General features: G+C 36.8%; 1 protein-coding gene across 1 annotated transcript in view; it reads right to left on the bottom strand.

The window, feature by feature from the left end:
- Positions 1 to 21,026, bottom strand: part of LOC136842629 (uncharacterized) — a 1,039,791-nt gene that overhangs the window by 17,138 nt on the left and 1,001,627 nt on the right. Inside the window, exon 11 of the mRNA XM_067110244.1 lies at positions 14,250 to 14,543. Within this exon, the coding sequence (XP_066966345.1) occupies positions 14,250 to 14,543 (294 nt within the window). The remainder of the gene's footprint in view (positions 1 to 14,249; positions 14,544 to 21,026) is intronic.

Raw genomic sequence — 21,026 nt, forward strand, 5'->3', positions numbered from 1 at the left:
CTCAATATTAACCCGTAGGCATTACGTAAGGTCTTTGCAGCGTCCCTTCGGCCCCCAGCTGCAACCCCTTCTTTCCTTTTACTGTAACTCTTTCCTTTTACTGTAACTCCGTTTTATATTATCTTTCTTCAATCTTACCTTCCACTCTCTCCTAACAATATTGTTTCATAGTGCAACTGCGAGGTTTTCTTCCTGTTACGCCTTCAACGCCTTTTTACTTTCAATTTCTCTTTCAGCGCTAAATGACTTCATAGGTCCATGCGTTTGGCCTTTCGCCTAAATTTTAGATTCCACGTCATTTACTCAGTATCTAGCAAGATTGTAAAATATTTAATTATTCCGATGAATAAGAAAATGAATAAATTAGGAGGCTCAACTTCATTATACTTTGGTAATGAGCAAATGGAGTTTCACTTGGTTGATCTCGTATGGTATTTGCCCATGTAAAGTAATTAATAGAGTTTTCTTTTTTATGTAAATCACGTAGTTACTTTGGCATTGCACTTCAGTATTGAATGAATAACTACAAGAAGAATATACATGCTATTTAGTATAAGGTATTTTGCCAGATTGTGACAGGTATACTCACATTGCTCGTTGTGAAAGAAAATGCTTTGGGTTTGCCAACCCAACAGATGAAAATCTGTACAAAATTCTCTATCATTTAACAGGTATATAGGGGTCTTAATTCTTAGGGTATAGCCAAGAAAAATGCTTGAAGGCTGATGCTCCTGTAGGAAGTTTCTGGAATTATTTTGCGAGTCAGACAAAATGTGTTTTAGAGTCGGATCGAAATAAGGTTTTTTTATAACAGACATTCGCTGAAACCTTCGTGCTTCGGTCAACATTGAATGTGGTGATTTATTACTTATAATACATACAGCACGTAAAGGGAACTATTATTGAAGAATATTCGTCTTCCTTTCCTACAGTCATCCCTGTGAAGGGTGATATCTCAGAACACCAAGAATGTTAGGAGGCGCAGTATTGCCGTGTATGACGAATTGCAGGACGAAAGAGTGACAGCTGTCTGAAGATAGAGCCTATGATAGTATTTTTATTATACAGAGAACCAGGCAATAGGAAATGTGATATTTATCATAGCTAATGATAAGAAAACGTTCCCGTACTGCTTTGTCACGGATATATATTTATACACTAGGTTAGTCTGCACTGAGTAGAATTATGTTTCTACCGATATAGTCAACATTTTTATTCCATTGGGACGTTTCCGCTTTAACACACTAAGCCATTTTCGACCTAAAATAGAGGCAAAACACCACCAGAGAGTAATTTTTTATAAACTATGTTACCATAAAAAAATACACTTCTTGGGAAAGAAAACAGTAATTTGAAACCAATGCAATTCAGTGAATTTCAGTAGCCAATAAAACTAAGAAAAACAAACTCAAGACGAGAGAAATAAAAGACGTCAAATAAAACACAGGACAAAGAAACATGGAAAAAAACCAAGACAAGAAAAGAAAAATTACACAATAGATAAGTTAGTCTAATGATTGGAAGGCGTGGCGTGGCGCTAACATCACTCCAATTAAACGTCATAAGTGAACGGAGTGCCATTTGATGAACACAACACAAGAAAAAGCCAAGCAAGAAAATGAACCAGAGAACAGACAAGAAAACACTAATGACAAAGTTACCAGGGCTGAAATCAAACTGGCTACGTTCTTAGCAGAACACAATGTTACTTTCAATTCTTGTGGTCATTTGATTGAGGTAATCAAAGATATAGTACTAGACTCTATAAGCCCAGAAAATGTCTTTAAAAAGATCGAAGGCCACGCGCGTAATTAAGGAAATTGGAAAGATATCACAGGAAATGATTGTAACAGCTTTGAAGTCCAATAAATTTTCCATCATTATAGATGAGATTACAGATATCAGCACAGAAAAGACTTGTGCAGTAATAGTTAAATATTTTGACAAGATCGAAGGATCCATAGAGACACGATTACTCGAGCTACTAAACATATACTGTATAACCCAGGCAACAGTGAAGATGGCGGAGCAGCTATATAATCTTTTAGCTACCTTTTTTAATGAACACCAAATCCCCCTTGAAAATTTAGTAGGATTTGCAGCAGATGGTGCGAGCAATATAATGCGGGTTAATAATTCAGTCACCAGTAGAAATGCTGCACCTGGTATCACTATACTAAGATGTATTTGCCATTCGGCTCATTTATGTGCATCACAAGCGACAAAAACTTCCTCGTGTTTGTGAAGACTTGATTAGAAACATCTATAGTTATTTCTCTCTCAGCTCAAAAAGGATTCACGAGTTTCAAGAATTTCAAACATTTTGTAATTTGAAACCACACACATTGCTTCATGTTTCACAGACAAGGTGGCTTTCTCTACATGAAGTTGTTGCTCGAGTGTTAGAGCAGTGGAATGCCCTGTCTCATTACTTTAGGGAAAAGCAACTGGAAGATAGGCTAGCAACATCGAAGCTTGTCCACGACAGCCTTCAGGATCCTGCTGTCCATTTGTATTATCTATTTCTGAATAATTTTTTGCCCGAAATAACGACTTTTAATCTAACATTCCAGAGAAAGGACCCTACCGTTCACTTACTCTATGACAGATGTAAAGTCCTCTATCTTGATATCTTGAGATACTATTACAACCATGACAGACTTAACAGTATTCAGGATATCAGTCAAATAAACCCATCAAATGAGGAGCATTTCGTCTCACTAAATCACTTGGTGGAAGTGTGACGTGTAAATTATAAAAACGTCACATCAGAAACAACAGAAAGTTAATAGATGATATCCGTATACGCTGCAGACAATTCATGATAACAGCAGTCGTCCAGATAAGAATGAGGTTCCCCTTTGACCCCGAGTTACTTAACTTTGCAGTGCATTGCCAGTATCCAACTGCATTCGTACGGATGTTTGATGAAGACTCCATCTTTATCACCATTAGCTTCAGAAGTACCTCGGATATATTCAGCTGATCTGCAGAAGTTAGATGATGAATGGCGCAACATTCCCAACATCCCTTTGCCCAATGATATAAAACAAACAAATAATCCACAAGAATATTTCCGTCACTTGTCTCATCTAAGAGATGCTGATGGTCAGAAGATTTTTAAGGTTCTTCCAGATTTTGTTTTCAACATCTTGGCACAACCGTCTTCCAACGCTGATGCGGAGAGGATTTCTCTAAAGTGAACCTGAATAAAACCAAGACCAGAAATAAGCTGCTGACTTCCACTCAGGCAGCGTTGGTGTTCGTATCCGAGCAGGTAAAAAGCCCTGGAAGGGTGCGTCGTGGGTTTTGATCCTAACCATATTATGATTAAGGCAATTCAAAGATCCTAAAACATGCCAGACGAGGATGATCAAGAAGTGTAATTACATTGTGTATGTCTTCTTTATTTATTCGAGACTGCAAAACCCAGCGAGTAACATAGAATGTAGAATGTTAAATGACTGTACACCGCAATAGCATACTGTATTTCTACTTCGCAAATAGTACTTATATATATGATATAAATCAATTAAGAATCCAGTAATTGTTTTTCTTTAGTTCTTAGCTTTGTTTCATGTGTGTGTATATATATATATATATATATATATATATATATATATATGTATGTATGTATGTATGTATGTATGTATGTATGTATGTATGTATGTATGTATGTACTGTATTTGTGTGCGTGTGTGAAAAGTCCTTTCTTACGTTTGTACATTTACATATAAACCAAATAAAATATGTATATTTTATACTCCTAAAAATTTGTATGACGAAGTTAATAAATGTCATATATAGTAAAAATAATCCGATGTGCAGGCATCGTGAATAACAACCAGGAAACACACCAGAAAGTTTGCGATGGAAAATACATGACAAAGTTTTTTTGGTGGGATTATTTGGTTGCTATTCGCAGATATTGGAAACGGAGGGTTGTTAAAAATAACCAAGAAATATTTTAGTTATCACTCTTGTTTAGAAAACAAAATGCTTTAAGTGTGCCCTTTCACCGTTTAAGAAAACGTGCCGAATGCCTCACGCAGAATAGACGGCAACGCTGGCCAACATGCTGGGATCAGCGACAAGACGGGTAGAGACTTAGCACTCAAGTAGCAGCCTTCCATCCGTGAACACTGCAGTAGATGCAATCAGGCAAGACTAAGTATAAGGGATTTAAAAATTTTAGATTCTTGTCCAAAATTGTCTGATTTAAGGATTTTAGAATCTGTACATATTCACAAACTTAATCCACGACTCAACCAAGATCAGTCTTTCTTTCCGTTATCCATAATCTACTGATTTTCTGTCTGTTCTCACTTTCCAGTCATTAGGCTAATTTATCTATTGTGTAATTTTTCTTTTTTTGTCTTGGTTTTTTGTGTTTGTTTTTTTAATGTTTCTTAGTTCTGTGTTGAATTTGATGTCTTTTATTTCTCTCGTCTCAAGTTTGTTTTTCATAATTTTATTGGCTATTGTAATTCACTGAATTGTATTATTTTTAAGTTACTGTTTTTTTAATGAGCAGTTTTTTTAGGTAATGTAATTTAAAAAAGAATTAATCTCTGGTGTGACCTTTTTTTATTTGTATTCTAATAGTATAAAAATTTTAAGGTTTGGTGTTTTGCCTCTACTTTAGGTCGAAAATGGCTTATTGTGTTAAAGCCGACACGTCCCAATGGAATAAAGATATTGACTATGGCGCTTGTTTGGTTGTTCCAGATGAGGATCAGATTCCCTAGGAAACAATGTCTAGCAACTATATGTATATATGGAACTGCGTTATGTCCCGGTATTTCTCAGCGCAAGGACCGCAAAATGAAACAGTACAGTTAAATTTTGTATTGGCTTGTGTGGACTCGCCTAGCAACAATGGCTTCGGATCCGTAGCAAGGGAAAATAAACCACTGTATACCTCGTATAAACAACACAAAAGATGATCTTCAGATACGTTTAGTAAATATATATTTACACACACATGCACATACTTGCGCCAAAGGTTGCTGTTATTTGGTTTCCAGTAGCTGAAACTTACAAGAATCGTAAGATTCCTGCTTCCTTTCTTTAACGCCTAAAATTCACTGGGTTATGCAAGTTTAAATATTTCTAATCAGTAAACTTAAAACTTGAGTACTGGGAATTATGAATGATACCATCGTGTTGGGACTTATTGTAATTTAAAACGAGAGGATATTATTTAAATGTTCTGCGATAGTAAAAAGCACACATGAGAAATTAGATAATCTTGCAAAAGGCTTGAGATGTCTTGAATTCAAGGGAATTACTTGGCATCCTGAAAGAAAATTATTTAAACAAAAGTTGAAGATAATCGCATTTAGTTTTTGGCCATCGTAATTAAAGGGATAGACAGGATGACATTGTAGAAGCTAGAGGAAGAGCCTTATAAGTAAAAAGAAGGCTCGGAAGGATACCAGAATTTATGGAAGAGAAATCGAGAAATAGTATCGTATGAAGATCGAGTAAATTAAGGTTAAATAGAGTATTTTAAGAAGAGAGTAAGAAGTTAAGGAGTGGAGAAAAGACCTAGCAACTGATAAAACTTCTTCCCGGACCCCAAAAGGGAGAATTAGCGCTATTCCTCCGCAGGTCGCAACTTCAGCTCCGAAAAAGGGACGAGTTAAATGGAGTGTGTTGCGGGATGGAGGAATAGCTGGGCCGCAGAGAGTGGCGGAGGACTGTGGAGGTAGGAGTTGTGGGGGCCTGGGATCATTAAATGCTTAGAGGGAGGGTGAAGAGGAGCCAATCGTTGAATGGGTAACGACTCTGTTAAACGACGTAGTAGAGATTCGTTAAGCTAGTGCCCGGATTCCCTTGAATGGCGACGAGAGCCCATTACCGTGAGAGAGAAAGGAAATCAACAGCGCCAGGAAACAAACGAAGAAATAAACGAGCAGTCAGATTATCGCAGACATAAGTTTTTAAGGAAGGATAGGACATTTCCACGGAGGAAGGGACCTTTTCGTATTTTTCCTTACTTGTCCTCTACATCTTGTTTGGATATTTGACGCCTTTGTTGATTTTCTACGTATTCTTAAAAACGTAGCTAAGGCGTTCTAATGTCACTCAAGTGGAGTAAGTTATTTAAGGTTAAGCTGACGACAGTACAAACGTAAAGACCTTACCACACTAGGCTAGTATATCCAGAAAATAGGTGAAAAAATAGTTTTGGTAACTAGTTTAAAGAACCATAGTTATCAGATATATAAATTGTGAATATTGATTTCTATCAATTATCTGTTTTTCTAAGCTTTGCATTCCAGATTTAGTGATTGTTACGAGAGCTCCAATAATATATTACTAGTATTGGAACACTTACAAAAAGGTATGAAAACTCAACATACGCAAGATAAATAATGAAAGTAATAAAATGAAATGTCCTCAGTTCTTGTTCTTCAACAGCAGAGTAATTGATGCATTTAGAGGAGTAACGCGGCCACTGTGATTAATTGCAAACGGAAAGAATTGCGTGTCGTTACTTCCTACGCATTGTGTAAATATCGTTCATTTGAATAGAATGTTGGCACTCGGTGTCACGCCTTTTCCATAAAGTGGGTTTTGCCTAAAGTTGAACATGATTTTAAGTACTGTTGCCATTTAATAAAGCTCATAATAAATTGGCACGTTGCATTCCACTCATTGGCAAACTATTACTTAATAGCTTATGAACTAACTTTTCAACTGTCCAACACATGTCAGATACTAAACCCATCTCTTAGCCTGGCGCTTTCCTTTGTCTTCTGAAGTTCTGGAATATCACTTATGTTTGCATCTTGTCTTCCCCCGGTCTCCATACATGTGCCGAGACTGAAGACACATCCCTTCATGAATCCCCCCTCCCTTAAATTTTTATGGAAGGAATTTTTATATCCATATGGTCGCTGGTAAACTTTATCAAGGGTTCAACAGCCTTCGTAGATGGTGCTGACTCTACAGCTGAGAAGAGGTGGACTCACCCAGAGGTAACGTTATATCCCCTCATGACTCTCATATCCACAATAGAACTGTTCCTTTTTCTATTCACTGTAGTTTACGATTAACCAGATTCTTATTCTATTTACTTCACTTCGTCTCGGAATATGTAATGGGGAAGGAAAACTGCAAACGAAAATGGGGTATAATTTATTAGTTTTAAGCGAATAATCTCATAAATGGAAGTACACATTTCAAACCCAAGGATGTCCCAAAATACACCGGGAATTCTGCTGGAAGTCATATACAAAACAAAGGTTATGTAGCCACCCGATTGAGAGAAAAAGATGTTGAGGAACATTAGGAAATAGAGTAGCAGATACTGGTAGTGCCAGCCCTAGGAGAGCTGTTAATCAGCTCAGTGGTCTGGTTAAACTAAGATATATTTCTTCTTTCATGTCATTGCCACGCTAAAACTGAAATTAAAAGCACTTAACAAAATGGTTGATAGAGTATCTAAGTTTAATATAATAAAACTTCTTGGAGATGGGCTTCTAGTGACATTTTGCAATTGAATTTTAAAATATGATTGACGCTCTAAAAACCGAATCTGAGTAGGTGCAGACAGTTATTGAGGACTGGATTAACATCAAGAATTTATATCAACTGCTGGAAAAGAAAGGTGGAGCCTTGAATAGCGAGTGAGATCTAGGACACTATAAAGAATAAGCACAAGACGGGTACTTATAGAAAAATTTCATTGTAGAGATGAAGAACACGGAGTAGAGTGTGTTAAGTACTTAAGTCTAGATAGTGAAGTTAAACCAAGATTGAGAATAGATATGATAGCATGTCTAGAATAATAGGAAGTAGCATTTGTGTTCGAGTGGCCCACAGAATTATTTTATTGCAATATCCATGCGCGAAAAAAAGGGGAAAATGTCTATCAACAAGAGGAATTTGTTATTAGTAATAAGAGAAGATGAATGACAATGCTGGTCAGTAAATTTTCATTGGATCATGAAGAAAAGACATGAGGGAGGTAGTTTGACTGATGTGAATGTATGAATGGAATAAATAATAAAGAAAGTTTAGAGATGGAAATCACTCGGCTGTGATGGATTACTCTAGAGGTGGTTTTGTCTGAAAATGAAATGACTGTATACGAACTAGACTGGTTTGAGGATATGGCATGTGGAAAGAAATCCAGTTTGAGAATTGGGAGTCATTACAAAGGTACCAAAAAACTTAAGTATATCTTAGTTTAACCGGACCACTGAGCTGATTAACAGGTCTCCTAGGGCTGGCCCGAAGGATTAGATTTATTTTACGTGGCTAAGAACCAATTGGTTACCTAGCAACGGGACCTACAGCTTATTGTGGAATCCGAACCACATTATAGCGAGAAATGAATTTCTATCACCAGAAATAAATTCCTCTTATTGTTCACTGGCCGGTCGGAGATTCGAACTTGCGGCCAGCAGAGTGCTAGCTGAGAACGGAACCCACTAGTCCAACGAAGAACTACAAACAAAGGTACCAAAGAAATGTGGTAACAGAAGAGGAATTCCAGTTACTTAGGTTGTGATGAAAATATTCAAAATGCTTATTCTTAGAGGCTGAAAAAAAGCTGGTTTTGAAAAGGTAGGAGTGTAAGAGGTCAAATATTTGTATTAAAACATATTGCGCAGCAGTATATGGAATTAAAAATAATTCCTTCTAATGGCTTCTGCTGATCATGAGGAGACATTTAATGGCATTCTCATATTAGTAAGTATTATTGAAAGTTATGCATCATTTTGGTATCTCCAGTATACAAAGCTAATTGCTTTTTCAGTTAACAAAGCAGCACAGGGTTCACATAAGCTTGTTGAAGGGAATGCGTTGCAAAATTTTCGTTCCCAACAAATACCTAAACAATATTGTTCATTGTTGATCCTGTTAAATGATGCAAAATGCCAAACAAAGTTGCTTTATGTAAAAATCTGAAGTGAATAAGATGATAATTATATTTTGCATAAAGTATAAAAATGATTACAGATATGGCAACATCACCTTTTTGCACTTTGCTTTGAAGGGATGGCAGTAACTAAATTTATAACTCTCTCCGTTTTAGCTTTGGAAACTAACAGTGATGGAAGGAGCCGTAAGTTGAAGGTGCTTACCAGGGTGTAACTAAAAGGATTTATTGACGGCTTTGTCTCGAAGTTTACCAATGTTCATAAGGTAAGATGTCCGTAAATGGAATGCATCTTGCCCCAGAGAGATGGGGCTCATGATAATATTAAGAAAATCAAACGAATTAGAATAGAGTATGCGAAAAGGTATGGAATGACACTAGAAGGAGAAAGGATTAATGTGTTTGGATCTTTAAAATAATTAAAAAGCAAGTAAATGCAATACAGGTTCTTTTGAGTTGGAATTTGGTGATAGGCTAAAAATAGCAAGTCAAACATTCGAGAGGCTGAATAATAGTTAGCAATCAAATAGTCCGAAGTACAATGAATTATAATTAATATAGTGCGATCTGTATTGCTATACTTCCATAAATCATGGTAAGACGGTGAATTATATCTAAAAGGTTTTGTTGATTTGAGAATAAGCCATTTGAGATTTATTAGGAGCCAAATGACAGCATAGATTGAGTAATGATACCATAAGGAAATTAAGGCAGTTCGTACGTGCTTGAATGGTGTAAATCCTAGAGGCCCTTTGTGTCACAGGGTGTTGGATGCGGAAATGATGATATCCACGACCTTGGTATTTTTCATGGATCATCGCCTAGCTTCTGTTCTTCTTAGTATTCTCCCCTACTGTGTAACTTAAGTTACTAGTAATGCTTACCTCACTATAATCTTGCTTTGTGTTTCTGTTTTAGTGGTTGCCTTAACACCATGGCACTTAACTGTCATTTATGTGAAACTCATAGGTTTAGCATGTAATATTAGCCCGTGGTTATGCTCTTGTTCCCAAAATTTCACTCATCTTGTTTATTAGCTATTGCCATAAGTTGTTGCTGTTTCCTTATTCATGTGGCTGAAGTTTCCTATATTGGAGACTTCAACACAGAGCTGAATGACTTTGTTTCAGCTATATTGAGAAGGGAGGTAATGGTGTCCTTTGCTTTGCAGTTACCAAAAAAATGTCTCTGGATACAAATAATAATGCTACTAGTAACTTTCATGTTTTGTACACTTCTAGTCCATGTAACAACTGATTTAGGTCTTTATTCCTTGCCTTTTGGCTTGTTTTATTTCTTTAGTTCAGTGATCCTAAGGATTAGCTCTTCAGAACTCAAAAGCCGGTCTGGCAGCACCCTGTCAAAGCTTTAATAACAGAGACCTGTGTCCTTTGTTAAAAATTTCCTACCAATGTTTGGCTAACATTCCTGCCCCTACAGCCATAAAAAAGTTTCACTGACTACTGGACAATATTAAAAGCCTTCTTCTGTTAACTTTCTTATTTTGTAATGCTCTTTTGGTCTTACTTTACCCTCTTCTAAGTCTGTGCTATCTCTTCTGTTTTCTTTTCAAAGCTTTTAAAGGCTTCTTACCCCTACGAAAATTTGCAAAACTTCAAACCAGATTCTGTTCCTGTACAGTTCATGAAGAAATCTGCAGATAGTCTGGTTGTTAATCTGTCTGTCCACCTTCTCTATAACTTCACAGTAAGGTTAGGATGTAAATATGTGAACTGCTAATCATTGTTTCATTGTTTAACTATTATGTAACCGTAATTTAAGTAGACGAAAATTTGCGCATTTCTGTCCCATGCACTGTAATCTAACACTGTAATCTAGTGCCGGTTTCTCAAGATAGTGATGCTTTGCCATCCTCTCTTCATAGCTTGAGATAATATTTTATTGTTACTCAGTGCTTTTAAAGGATTTAATCAGAAGCTGACAAAATTGTACGCCAAACGTTCTGGTTAAAACTGTTTCTTCTCGATCTCTTCACTTATTTATAATTTTGCTTATCAAACTTTATGTTTGATAAACTTAATTAATTAGGTTTCTTGTTTCTCACCCACCCTTTTTCCACTTTTTATCAAACCTTTTCACCTTTTAGACATGCATGTTGGGATTATTCATCCTTCTGTAAGTGCTCAGTCATTGCCTTTTGTTCAGCGCTGATGTTTGTGCTCAATCTCGAACCTTTTTTAATTTACCAACGCTGATCTTGAGAGTATTTATGAGAGCCTAGAATCTAGTCAAGGTCAGAACCTCAGGGGCGGTTCCATCTTATTTCTATCTGTTCTGTCTCTTAATTGAAGGCAATGAAATCAAAACTCCTTTTCCTACATATTGCTTCACATGTGCCGGACATGCATTGTAAGTATCTTGTGTTGTAATTTTGGAAATTCTTTATCATTTGTACCTCGATTATCACGTTAGAATGTTAGTTTATCAGTTTCTGATACCTATTTGAAATATTTTTACATATAAAGTTAACTTTTTTCATTTGCATTAAGATTGAATTCGTTTCCATTCATATAATTAACGGCTCTGTGTTTTTGAATTTCACTTTGTCACCGTCCCTTTATACTCTTTGTTTACTCTTGTAAGAAAAGAGAAATCTCCTCCGGGGCCAGACTTCATTCTTTGGCGCTCTCGCTTTCATTTCTGTTTTATTGTAAGGAATAGGTTGAGAGTGCTCAGCCGCAATTGCTTTGTGAATGGAAACTATACGGTGGCTTGTAGTTGACCGAGGGTGACTTAATGTGATTATAGATTCCGTCCTAGGATGAGTGTTTACTATTAGTGTCACTGGGACGGGGGAAAGGATAGTGCCTGCGTGGAATGAATGTTTTGTAGTACAGGGGCACATAAGGAAATAGTAAATTGGATTTTCCATGTGTGAGTTGATGATTAGAAAGTTCTCAGATATTATTCGAAACATGAGTTGGAATCTTAAAAAAAAAAAAAAAATTAATGCTGGCACTTGGTCAGTTGTTAATTATATATATTGCTGTCAGTGCGGATGAAGTGAGATATGAGGTCATCGGTAAGACCTGGAAAGTATTCATTGCTGACATGTCGAATTCTTCATATGCCGATACTTTCAATATAACGACCGGAGGGTTAAAAATAAAAGAAAAACGTATTTGAGGCCTTGCGAGGTAAGGAATTCACGTTTTTAGGCGACATGTTTACAGCAAATATATAAGTTATTAATTTTGAAACGGGGGAGATGATGGTACGCGTAAGACTTGTAATGTTGACAATGTTACCAAACAAATACGGAGAAGTTTACACCAAAATTTTATGTAAATTATCGCGTGAAAATTCAAATGAAGGTCTCATAAGTAATCTGATAGCAAGAAATAAAGACTTCCAGAATGTCGAGAATATTAACAGCAAAATATCGAGCATTTTTTTAAACTACTGCTGGAAATACTAGACATTGTATAATGAAATGTGATCCAACTGAGAGAGATTAAATGCATAAGATAATGTAAAACAAGTTTGGGGGACATTCTAATGAAGAGACAGATATCATTTCACCAATTGTTGGGTTACACCGAACAAAATGCTGTGGTGAAAAGAGAGAGAGGGGGTGCTCCATGCTACGGCAAATGTACAGGAAGAAAATGTAACGCTAATGTTAAAAAATTAATAAATTGATTGAAATATCATAATTCTGACTAGATTATATCTGTTCATGAGTTGAAAACAATCTCTATGGGTATATTTGGTCGTGCTGAGTAGCCTTTTTTTTTTTGCTATCGACTAAAGTGTAAATTTTTTTGTTCATCATGTCTGAGGGAGTTGGATCCCTGACCCTTAGAGGCAGTTCACAAATACATTTCCCAATTCTTCCACATCCTTGATCTTTTATTCTGTATCACTTGTTCGCAGTTTCCGCAGGTACCTTTGAAAGCAGGAGATATTTTAACATCGTAACCTTGAGTACCATTTATCATGGCCTTATGTGTTGACATGAAATACGAGTTTGCTGTTGAGAAGTATTTTTTATCGCCTCCGTATAGGAAGGGAAGACAGTTCACCTGCCGGAATTATAACAACTTATTCATACAACTTTCCTGGTGTGGATACCTCACCAGCCAGCTGTTTTTTTCTGTATTTTTATCACCTTAGCATCGATTCGTATTTTATTCAATTTCCAGGGACCGTCCTGTTTGTGCTCCATTGTTCGTCTACTCCTATCATTCTTTCTTACAGAGGCATCATGAATTATTGTTCTTTCGAAGCCAGAACGCAATTCATTCATAAACCAAAATCATTATTTGTTTAAATAACCCTTATGTAACTGTATATTTACTTTAACGGTAAATGAATGGGAAATAAGCTCTAATTAATATTGTCACAATTGGGAAACCTCCCAGTTCAATCATTTATCGTTCCACCAAACTATCCTTGAACATCCTGTGTCAGCGACTGTACCTCTTGGAAATCATTCGGTTGGTAACAGTAACCATCTGCTGGCACTATAGAGAGAGAGAGAGAGCGTGTCTCTTTAACCACTCCACTCTGAAATTATTGATGTTGCGTATGTAGCATGAGCAGCCTTGGGTACCCGGAAGCTATCAGCATCAATTTATAGAGTACTCGTTCTTTCGTAATATTTATATAACCTCTAGAGTCATAATTGGGAAACCGTATTTTTCCAGTTGCAGTTGGAACTATAAAACTGATTCCATACTATTATTTTCGTATACAGTATAGATTCGAGTACTCGCACCATATTTTAATGTCTAGATAACTGCAATTCTAAAAGCGTAATTTATTTTCTGATATTTCCTGTATTCTTTGCAATTTTTTCTGATTGCAATTTGATGTTCTGTGGCACTTCTATAGTATGTACGTGATGTGGTTAGTTAAACAGTTTTTTTTATGTAATTTCATGAACGTTTTACATTTCTTTCTTTGTAGTTAAACTTGATAAGACATTGGCGGCTACTAAATCTGGTATTAAAGAATAAATATGATTATTTGTTTTTTCAAGAAAATAAAAAAGTTTTAATTGTTATAGACCTGGGAAGCATATTCTTCTTATTTAAATGAATGACTCTCTTTCTCTCTCTCTCTCTCTCTCTCTCTCTCTCTCTCTCTCAATTACAAGCACGCACAGGCACATATTAAGCATTGTCTTCAAAAGGTATCGAATTGGTAACTCGAAATGTAACATTGTTCATGCAAGACATCCTTTTTGTTATTAGGCATACAAACATTTAGGAATTGATTAAAAAAGAATTTCGGTGTCAGAGAACCAGTCAAAAAACTTTCACTCTCCGGGGATCAGTCAAAAAATTTTTCAGTCTCAGAGAATCAGTCAGTAACTAATGAAACTCACCTGACTCAGAAACATCAAGTTTCTGTTCCTCCAGATGGACTCTTTGGGTTTCGTTCTGAGCGAAGGGAGAATGTAGCGGTAGACGAGATGTTCGAGGATGAGGATGATGAGTCCCACTCCAATGCCGAGGGTGAGGGCGAGGAACACCCCAGCAACGGTGCTGATGTCGAGAGCCTGCGGTTTGTAGATGTCAGCGGAGAGGCGAAAGCACGGAAGTTCGCCGTACCACTTGTGTTTCAGGTGGTCTAGGTGGCCCGAGGACTGGTAGCGGGCCAGCAGCGCGTTGATTTTCACCTGGAATGGAAATCGGAATTCGGGTCAGATATCTCCCACATCGCTGCAGCAGTAGCTCCATTATTATTCTGTTTCATTCCTGGCCTTTAATAGGGGCGTGTTTCAGGAGGGACAGCGGGAGCTGTCACCGATTATTTGGGAGGAATTCTCGCATTTTATGGAATTAGAATTGAGCGTATTTTCGTAGTCAGTTAGTTTGCAGTTATTTAGTCCTAAGTCCCTTTCTTTTTAATTAGGAAGAAATCCCTCTCTCTCTTCCCTTTCTGTAGATGACTATTTGTTTTATGTAATGGATTTTGCATATCCTTTGATGATTGTGTAGATAAATCGGTGGTAGATAGCAATTAATTACTTTTCCTTTCAGTTATTAGATAGGGTGTAGGAGGAAACTGCGTTTTAAAGATAAAGGAGAAGTCGTTTGAAGAATCTGAAGCGCTTGCAATTCTTAGTATACCCGAGAAGAAGTATTGTAGGATTTTGATTTAAAAGAGCAAGAGAGAAAGCAGATGCAATGAGAGGGGAAGAGCAGTGTGGGTTGAAATATGAAATAGGGTATGTTTTATTAAACAGCTGGTTGGCAAGTTTGAGAGCCCCAAAAAATCTGTATGTGCCATTTATTGTCGCAAGAAAATTAGGGCAGAAGGGATAGGGATAATTTCGTAAGATTGTAAGAATTTATGAGATGGAAATAAGTTTTTACAACAGATGTAAAATCTCTCCAAGAATATAGAGATGGGAGAGTGACGTGTTTGGTGTAAATATGGGATTGAACCGAGGTGTTCAATATTTTTGTGGATGAAGTGATGCGAGAAAACATAAATATAGATACTGAAGTGTCTTTAACAGGAGAAAGTTGAGAATGTGCAGAAGAATAAGGTTGTAAGGATAAATGGAGCAATGAATGTTAATACGAATGATGGAATAATAGAAACTATTGATGTATATATGTATATATATGTATGTATGTATGTGTGTATGCATATTTCTGTTGAAGTCAACGACATTGTTAGCATATACTATCTTCTTATCAAGTCTTTGAATTAGCCTATACTTCTTTTTCCTCTTCAGACAAGCTTCTCAGGAATAAGGAAAAATTATTAGAGATTCCTTCCATTTAATTTTTTCTTTTTCTAGTCGAGGGACCGTTTCACCACCTCTCGGTGACGTTTTCAGTACTGAATTACAAATGTTGATGTTTTTGATTAAGCTGGCTTTATGCCAACACGGACTCTTGCTCATAGAGCCGCCCGTAAGTCATTTAAAATGAGTAGGCGAAAAATTATAGGATATGAAAGTGATTACTTTATTTGTGATTTATGGTCGTGCCAGTGAAATAGTGTGAATGAAAGATTAACAGGCGAGGTTACAAAACTCTTCGAGCCATAAGGCACCCGTCAGTAGGAGAGAAAGAGCGATAGTAGCGAGTCCTCGCAATAACCAGTAAGGAAAAATGAAATATTTATCGTCGGAGACAAATCGAGAAAAAAATAGAAAAACTGCAGAGTTTTACTATCGTATTGAACTTACTTTGAGCGAAAGGAAAAATCATCGATCTTTTAGTGGTAGTTGATCGATTTAGGAAGATGAAAAAATTCTGAGTTTTAGAAAAATCGGGACAAGTAGAGGTAACAGTTTAAGCGGTAGTTAGAGCGATAGTTGAAAAGTTCGATCGTTAGACGTGAGTGGGCCGAAAAGGGAAGGGAGAAGGCTTTAGTGAAAGAAACAGGATAATTGCCAATCAAAATGAACAACGACTATCGCCGCTGTCTGAAGAAATCGTAGGGGATGGAAATGGCATTTGCTCGTCGGTTTCGTGAAGCAGGTCGTTTATTAGTTGTCAGTCCTCTTTGGTGATTCTTTTCTTCGACATGCGAAAGGTTCTCTACAGGATATGATAGAGGTCTGCTTGAGTGATTAGCATCATTGGCGTTTGTTTTGCCGGATCGCATTGCGACCAGTCTAGAGGTTCGATGACGGGTTTGGGATTAGGTTGAGGGCGTAGATTGAGGAGGGGTTGGGGTTTTGGCTGCTCCGTTTGAGTCCCTTTCTCGTGACACGAAACAGGCGTTGCTTTCACCACTTATTGGGTTGTTTCTACCTGTGGCTCTAGAGGTGTTGTAGGTCTAGGTGCCGATGCTGGTACAGGAGTTGGGCTTAGTTGGTTGGCTCATGCTCTTAACTGTGCATTGCGGGGTAGTCGGGCACTGCAACGTTTAAACCACGCATGATGAGGTTCGGAACAGTTCAGGCACTTGAGTGTTGTAGGTTCCCCTTTTTTTCAGTTTGAACAGACATAACTTTGTCTCATGTTTCTTGCTATAGATAGCACAGATTGCAGGCCTCTGCAACGGTCCTGGTGGTGACCATAACGCTGGCATCTGTAGCGTCTGCATGCGGATATTTGAATTTCACACATGACTTCATTGGGTGCTGAATTTCTAATGGTAGGCGGGTCTCATTCTCTTGCTGGTGGTTTGGCAGCAGCATGGGCATTCCTGGTGCTCTATAGGACGCGTCCTATGCTGTGGCTTGCAGCCAAGGGCATGTTTCCCGTCTGGCCAATAGTCTTGATTTGCTTCGTTGTCGGTAGTCATGTCTGTGGATGTTCTGTCACTTGAGTTTCCCTGACAGGCCACCCAAACCTAGTCAGCACACTTGTAATGCGAAATAGCATGGCCCCTTGTAGAGAGATGTTGGAGTCGACAAATGCAGTATACAAATATAAATGTAATAAAGGGATATGTCAGGCCCTCAGCAATTACTACATAGGTTGCACCACTACCACTCTGTGCAGGCAGTTGCAAGTTCACCGCAACCATGGGGCAGTATTTCAACACTACGCAGACGACCACGACGGTAAACCGACACTAGAAAAATTAATAGAAAGCATAAAGATCGGGCATTGAGTAGCCTGGTTCCACAGATTACAAATAGCAGAAGCTATGAGTATAAATCAACAACGGTCCGTGTTAAATATACAGAGGAACACCGACTTAAATATACAGAGGAACACGAACTTCGTCCTCCCTTCTTCAAGTAAACCACAGGACATCCGTGAGAATCCAGAGGGAGACACGAGCAACAGAACACCCCTGGGCATGACTACCGACAAATATGCAAATCAAGATTATCGGCCAGACACGGGAATCATGCCTTTGGCTGCAAGGCGCGGCCTAAGATGTGTCCTACGGAGCACAAGGAATGCCCAAACTGCCGCCCAGACCACCAGCAAGAGAATGAGAGTATGAGACCCACCGACCAATAGAAATTCAGCACCCTACAGATGTCATGTTTGAAATTCAAGCAGCCGCATACAGTAATAGAAACCTTGTAAGTCAGTTTGTAATCCAGTCCTGAAGACGCCGCCGAGAGTTGGGGAAAAGGTCCGTTGACTAGAAAAAGGAAAAGTAAATGAAAGGAATCTTGAATAATTTTTCCTTATTCCTGAAAGCTTGCATAAGAGAGAAAATATGACCAAATAGCAATATATATTTATTTGTATGTATGTATATACAGATATATATATATATATATATATATATATATATATATATATATATATATATATACTGTATATATATATATATATATATATATATATATATATATATATATATATATATATATATATATATATATATATATATATATATATATATTTATATATATATATATATATATATATATATATATATATATATATATATATATATATATATCTGTATTTATGCATAAAAGGGCAATTTCTCCTTCATGTCTTATGCGTAGTTGTATACATTCTTGGGTATATATGGTTATCAAAAGTGTACTTTTTCGATACAGTATCACTTTAAAAAATACAGCCTGTATTCTTACTGGATGAATTCCCTCAGTTTTAGGTACATCCAACTTTTAGTTTAACTTTGAAGACCTTTGAGTTTATTGTTGTTTGCATCAGCTTTGCTTCGTCTTAGTTTCACTGAAGTTGATATTAGCAGACTTTCGTTGTTTGTGGATGTGCGATACACATTCCTTTCTATTTTATTTATCTAAGTTACATGAAAAGAGGCATGTAAATCAGATTTGTGTAGGTGTTGCTTTTATGGAAAATACTTTCAATTTGCAGATGGTTTAGTATAACTGAGCAACGGAATAGAAAACGTTGAATATTATGAAAATTCTTTAGAACTGATATTTTAATGGATATGAGCGTTATGCGCAATCGGAGTACTCGGCCTGAAAAGACTTAAGTTCCAGTATGTTTTAAGTCGTGTTAAACCTTTATCAACCAAGTAACAGATATTATATCGGAAACATTCTCACCGCGTTTTAGGCGGCCGTGGGTTAATTCTGCTGCTGAGTTGCTGTTCTCAAATTAAGGACGTTCTTTCTGAAACTTTCCTTTGTAAAGTCAACCGAGTTACTAAATCATCATCATTCGTCCTTGTATGCTGATCAGATGTAAAGCGATTGTTTTTGGAGGGCGTTGTCATTGCAGTATTTAAAAACTAAAGTTTCATTCAGAGAAGATCAATGAAACTACGGATTTTTTTGTATTCCATCTGTTTCAGTGAGTTAATTAACATATTCCTGTAAATGTGGTATTGTTAACTGTAAAGATGTGCTATCATTATTCCGTAATTTCTTCCGTTCTCAGTTACAGATTGCACGGTTAATAACTCATCCTTTTATGGTTTATAAAGAGTTTGTATGAGCTTTTACAGGCATTACCATATTAAAATGACTATATTTTGATATGAACAAGATGTATACCTGGTCGAGTTAGGAATAATCTCTTCATGAAAAAAGTGTTCGAAAGGAGTTAAGTATGAAGGTCACGAACAATAATTCTTTTTCTAAGAGAGAATGTTTGAGGAAATCTGTTGCTTTGGTGCCCATCTACGAGGTTTATTCCATGGAAAATCTTATATCTTTCAGTGAACATGCTTAATGTAAATAAAGATAATAATGTTGTAAATAAGACTATTGAATATTCTATATGCATGAAGAATCTTTGGTTTTACCTTTGTGTGTATTCCCTAATCGCTTGACTTTTCTCCTTTCGAGAAGATGGCTCAGCGTTATTTCAAATAACTGTCGTTGACACTTTATGTTTCAGTTACTACTGACCTGCCTCCTTCCCTTTTTTTTTGTTTTTTGTTTTAATAGAAGCAGAGGGAAAATTTACTCTCAAGCAATTTGTATATGGATTTTTTTCAAACAAAATTTTAGACAAAATCGTTCCGAGTAATGTAATATTAATTTGCCCAGGGAACGAAACTGTAAGTACTTTTTCTGGTAAATACTATGAATTTGTCACATCAATAAAATTCGCTATGGAACTGGAAAATGACGGTAGCTCTCCAATACACAGAGGTATATAGTATAAAAACCTGCGAACATTCATGCCTGTAGACATTTTTATTCTGGCCTTTGCAACAAAGGAAAGAAATACTGTAAGTTCTCACATGCTTATATGTAGTCCTAAACACATTGTTGGTAAATATATATATAATTAGGAATAAAGGCAAGAAATTAAAATATCCTGATTCTGTATTAAAGGTCTTTATAAAAACAAAAGAGAAATTTACAGACATAGAACAACTGCTTGTATTACCATATAGTAATAATCCCAGGACAATATCCCATCTCGTTGAGAATTTTTTAGTTGATGTTCCATTTAAGATCAATGCAATGAAACAAGCACTTATCAAGAAGTCCCCCGACAGTACTAATGGATGTGTATATCAGATCCCAAATAAGCCCTGTGACGACATTTATATTGGTCGAACTGGAAAACCACTGGAGAAGAGAATAGAACAGCATAGAACATTTATGAGATATGAACAGAAGAACAGTGAAATTTTCACTCTTGTTAATGAAGACTCTTATTCAGTCAATTAGACAGGGCAAGAAAATAAGTTTATTACAATAATACACTGGAAAGAAACTTCACCGAATCCAGTTTTATAAAATAAGGAAGCTTTTGTAAGAATATGAATTTTAGCCAGTGAATGTAAAATATTGATCCATAGATTTCAAAATAAATATGTAAAATATGTATACGTTTTGAGAAAGGGGACGGGAGCAATTGCAGGGCAATCGAGTTTTCTGTACAGCAGCTGCAGCGTATAATCAAGGCCACCGAAAATGGAGCTCTCTTTCGGTGTTCTCGGTATAATACTGTATGAGCCGCGGCCTATGAAACTTTAACCTGCCCGGTGGTGGCCTATCTTATATCGTTGCCAGAAGCACGATTATGGCTAACTTTAATCTTAAATAAAATAAAAACTACTGAGGGTAGAGGGCTGCAATCTGGTATGTTTGATGAGTGAGGGTGGGTGACCAACATACCAATTTGCAGCCCTCTAGTCTTAGTACCGTAGTTTTCAAGATCTGAGGGCAAACAGAAAAAGTGCGGACAGAATAAAATGCCTACGGACAGACAAAGCCGGCACAATAGTTTTCTTTTACAGAAAACTAAAACAAGAACTGTAAATACAG

Source organism: Macrobrachium rosenbergii, chromosome 10 (genome assembly GCF_040412425.1).
Source record: "Macrobrachium rosenbergii isolate ZJJX-2024 chromosome 10, ASM4041242v1, whole genome shotgun sequence".
NCBI classification, from domain to species: Eukaryota; Metazoa; Arthropoda; class Malacostraca; order Decapoda; family Palaemonidae; genus Macrobrachium; species Macrobrachium rosenbergii.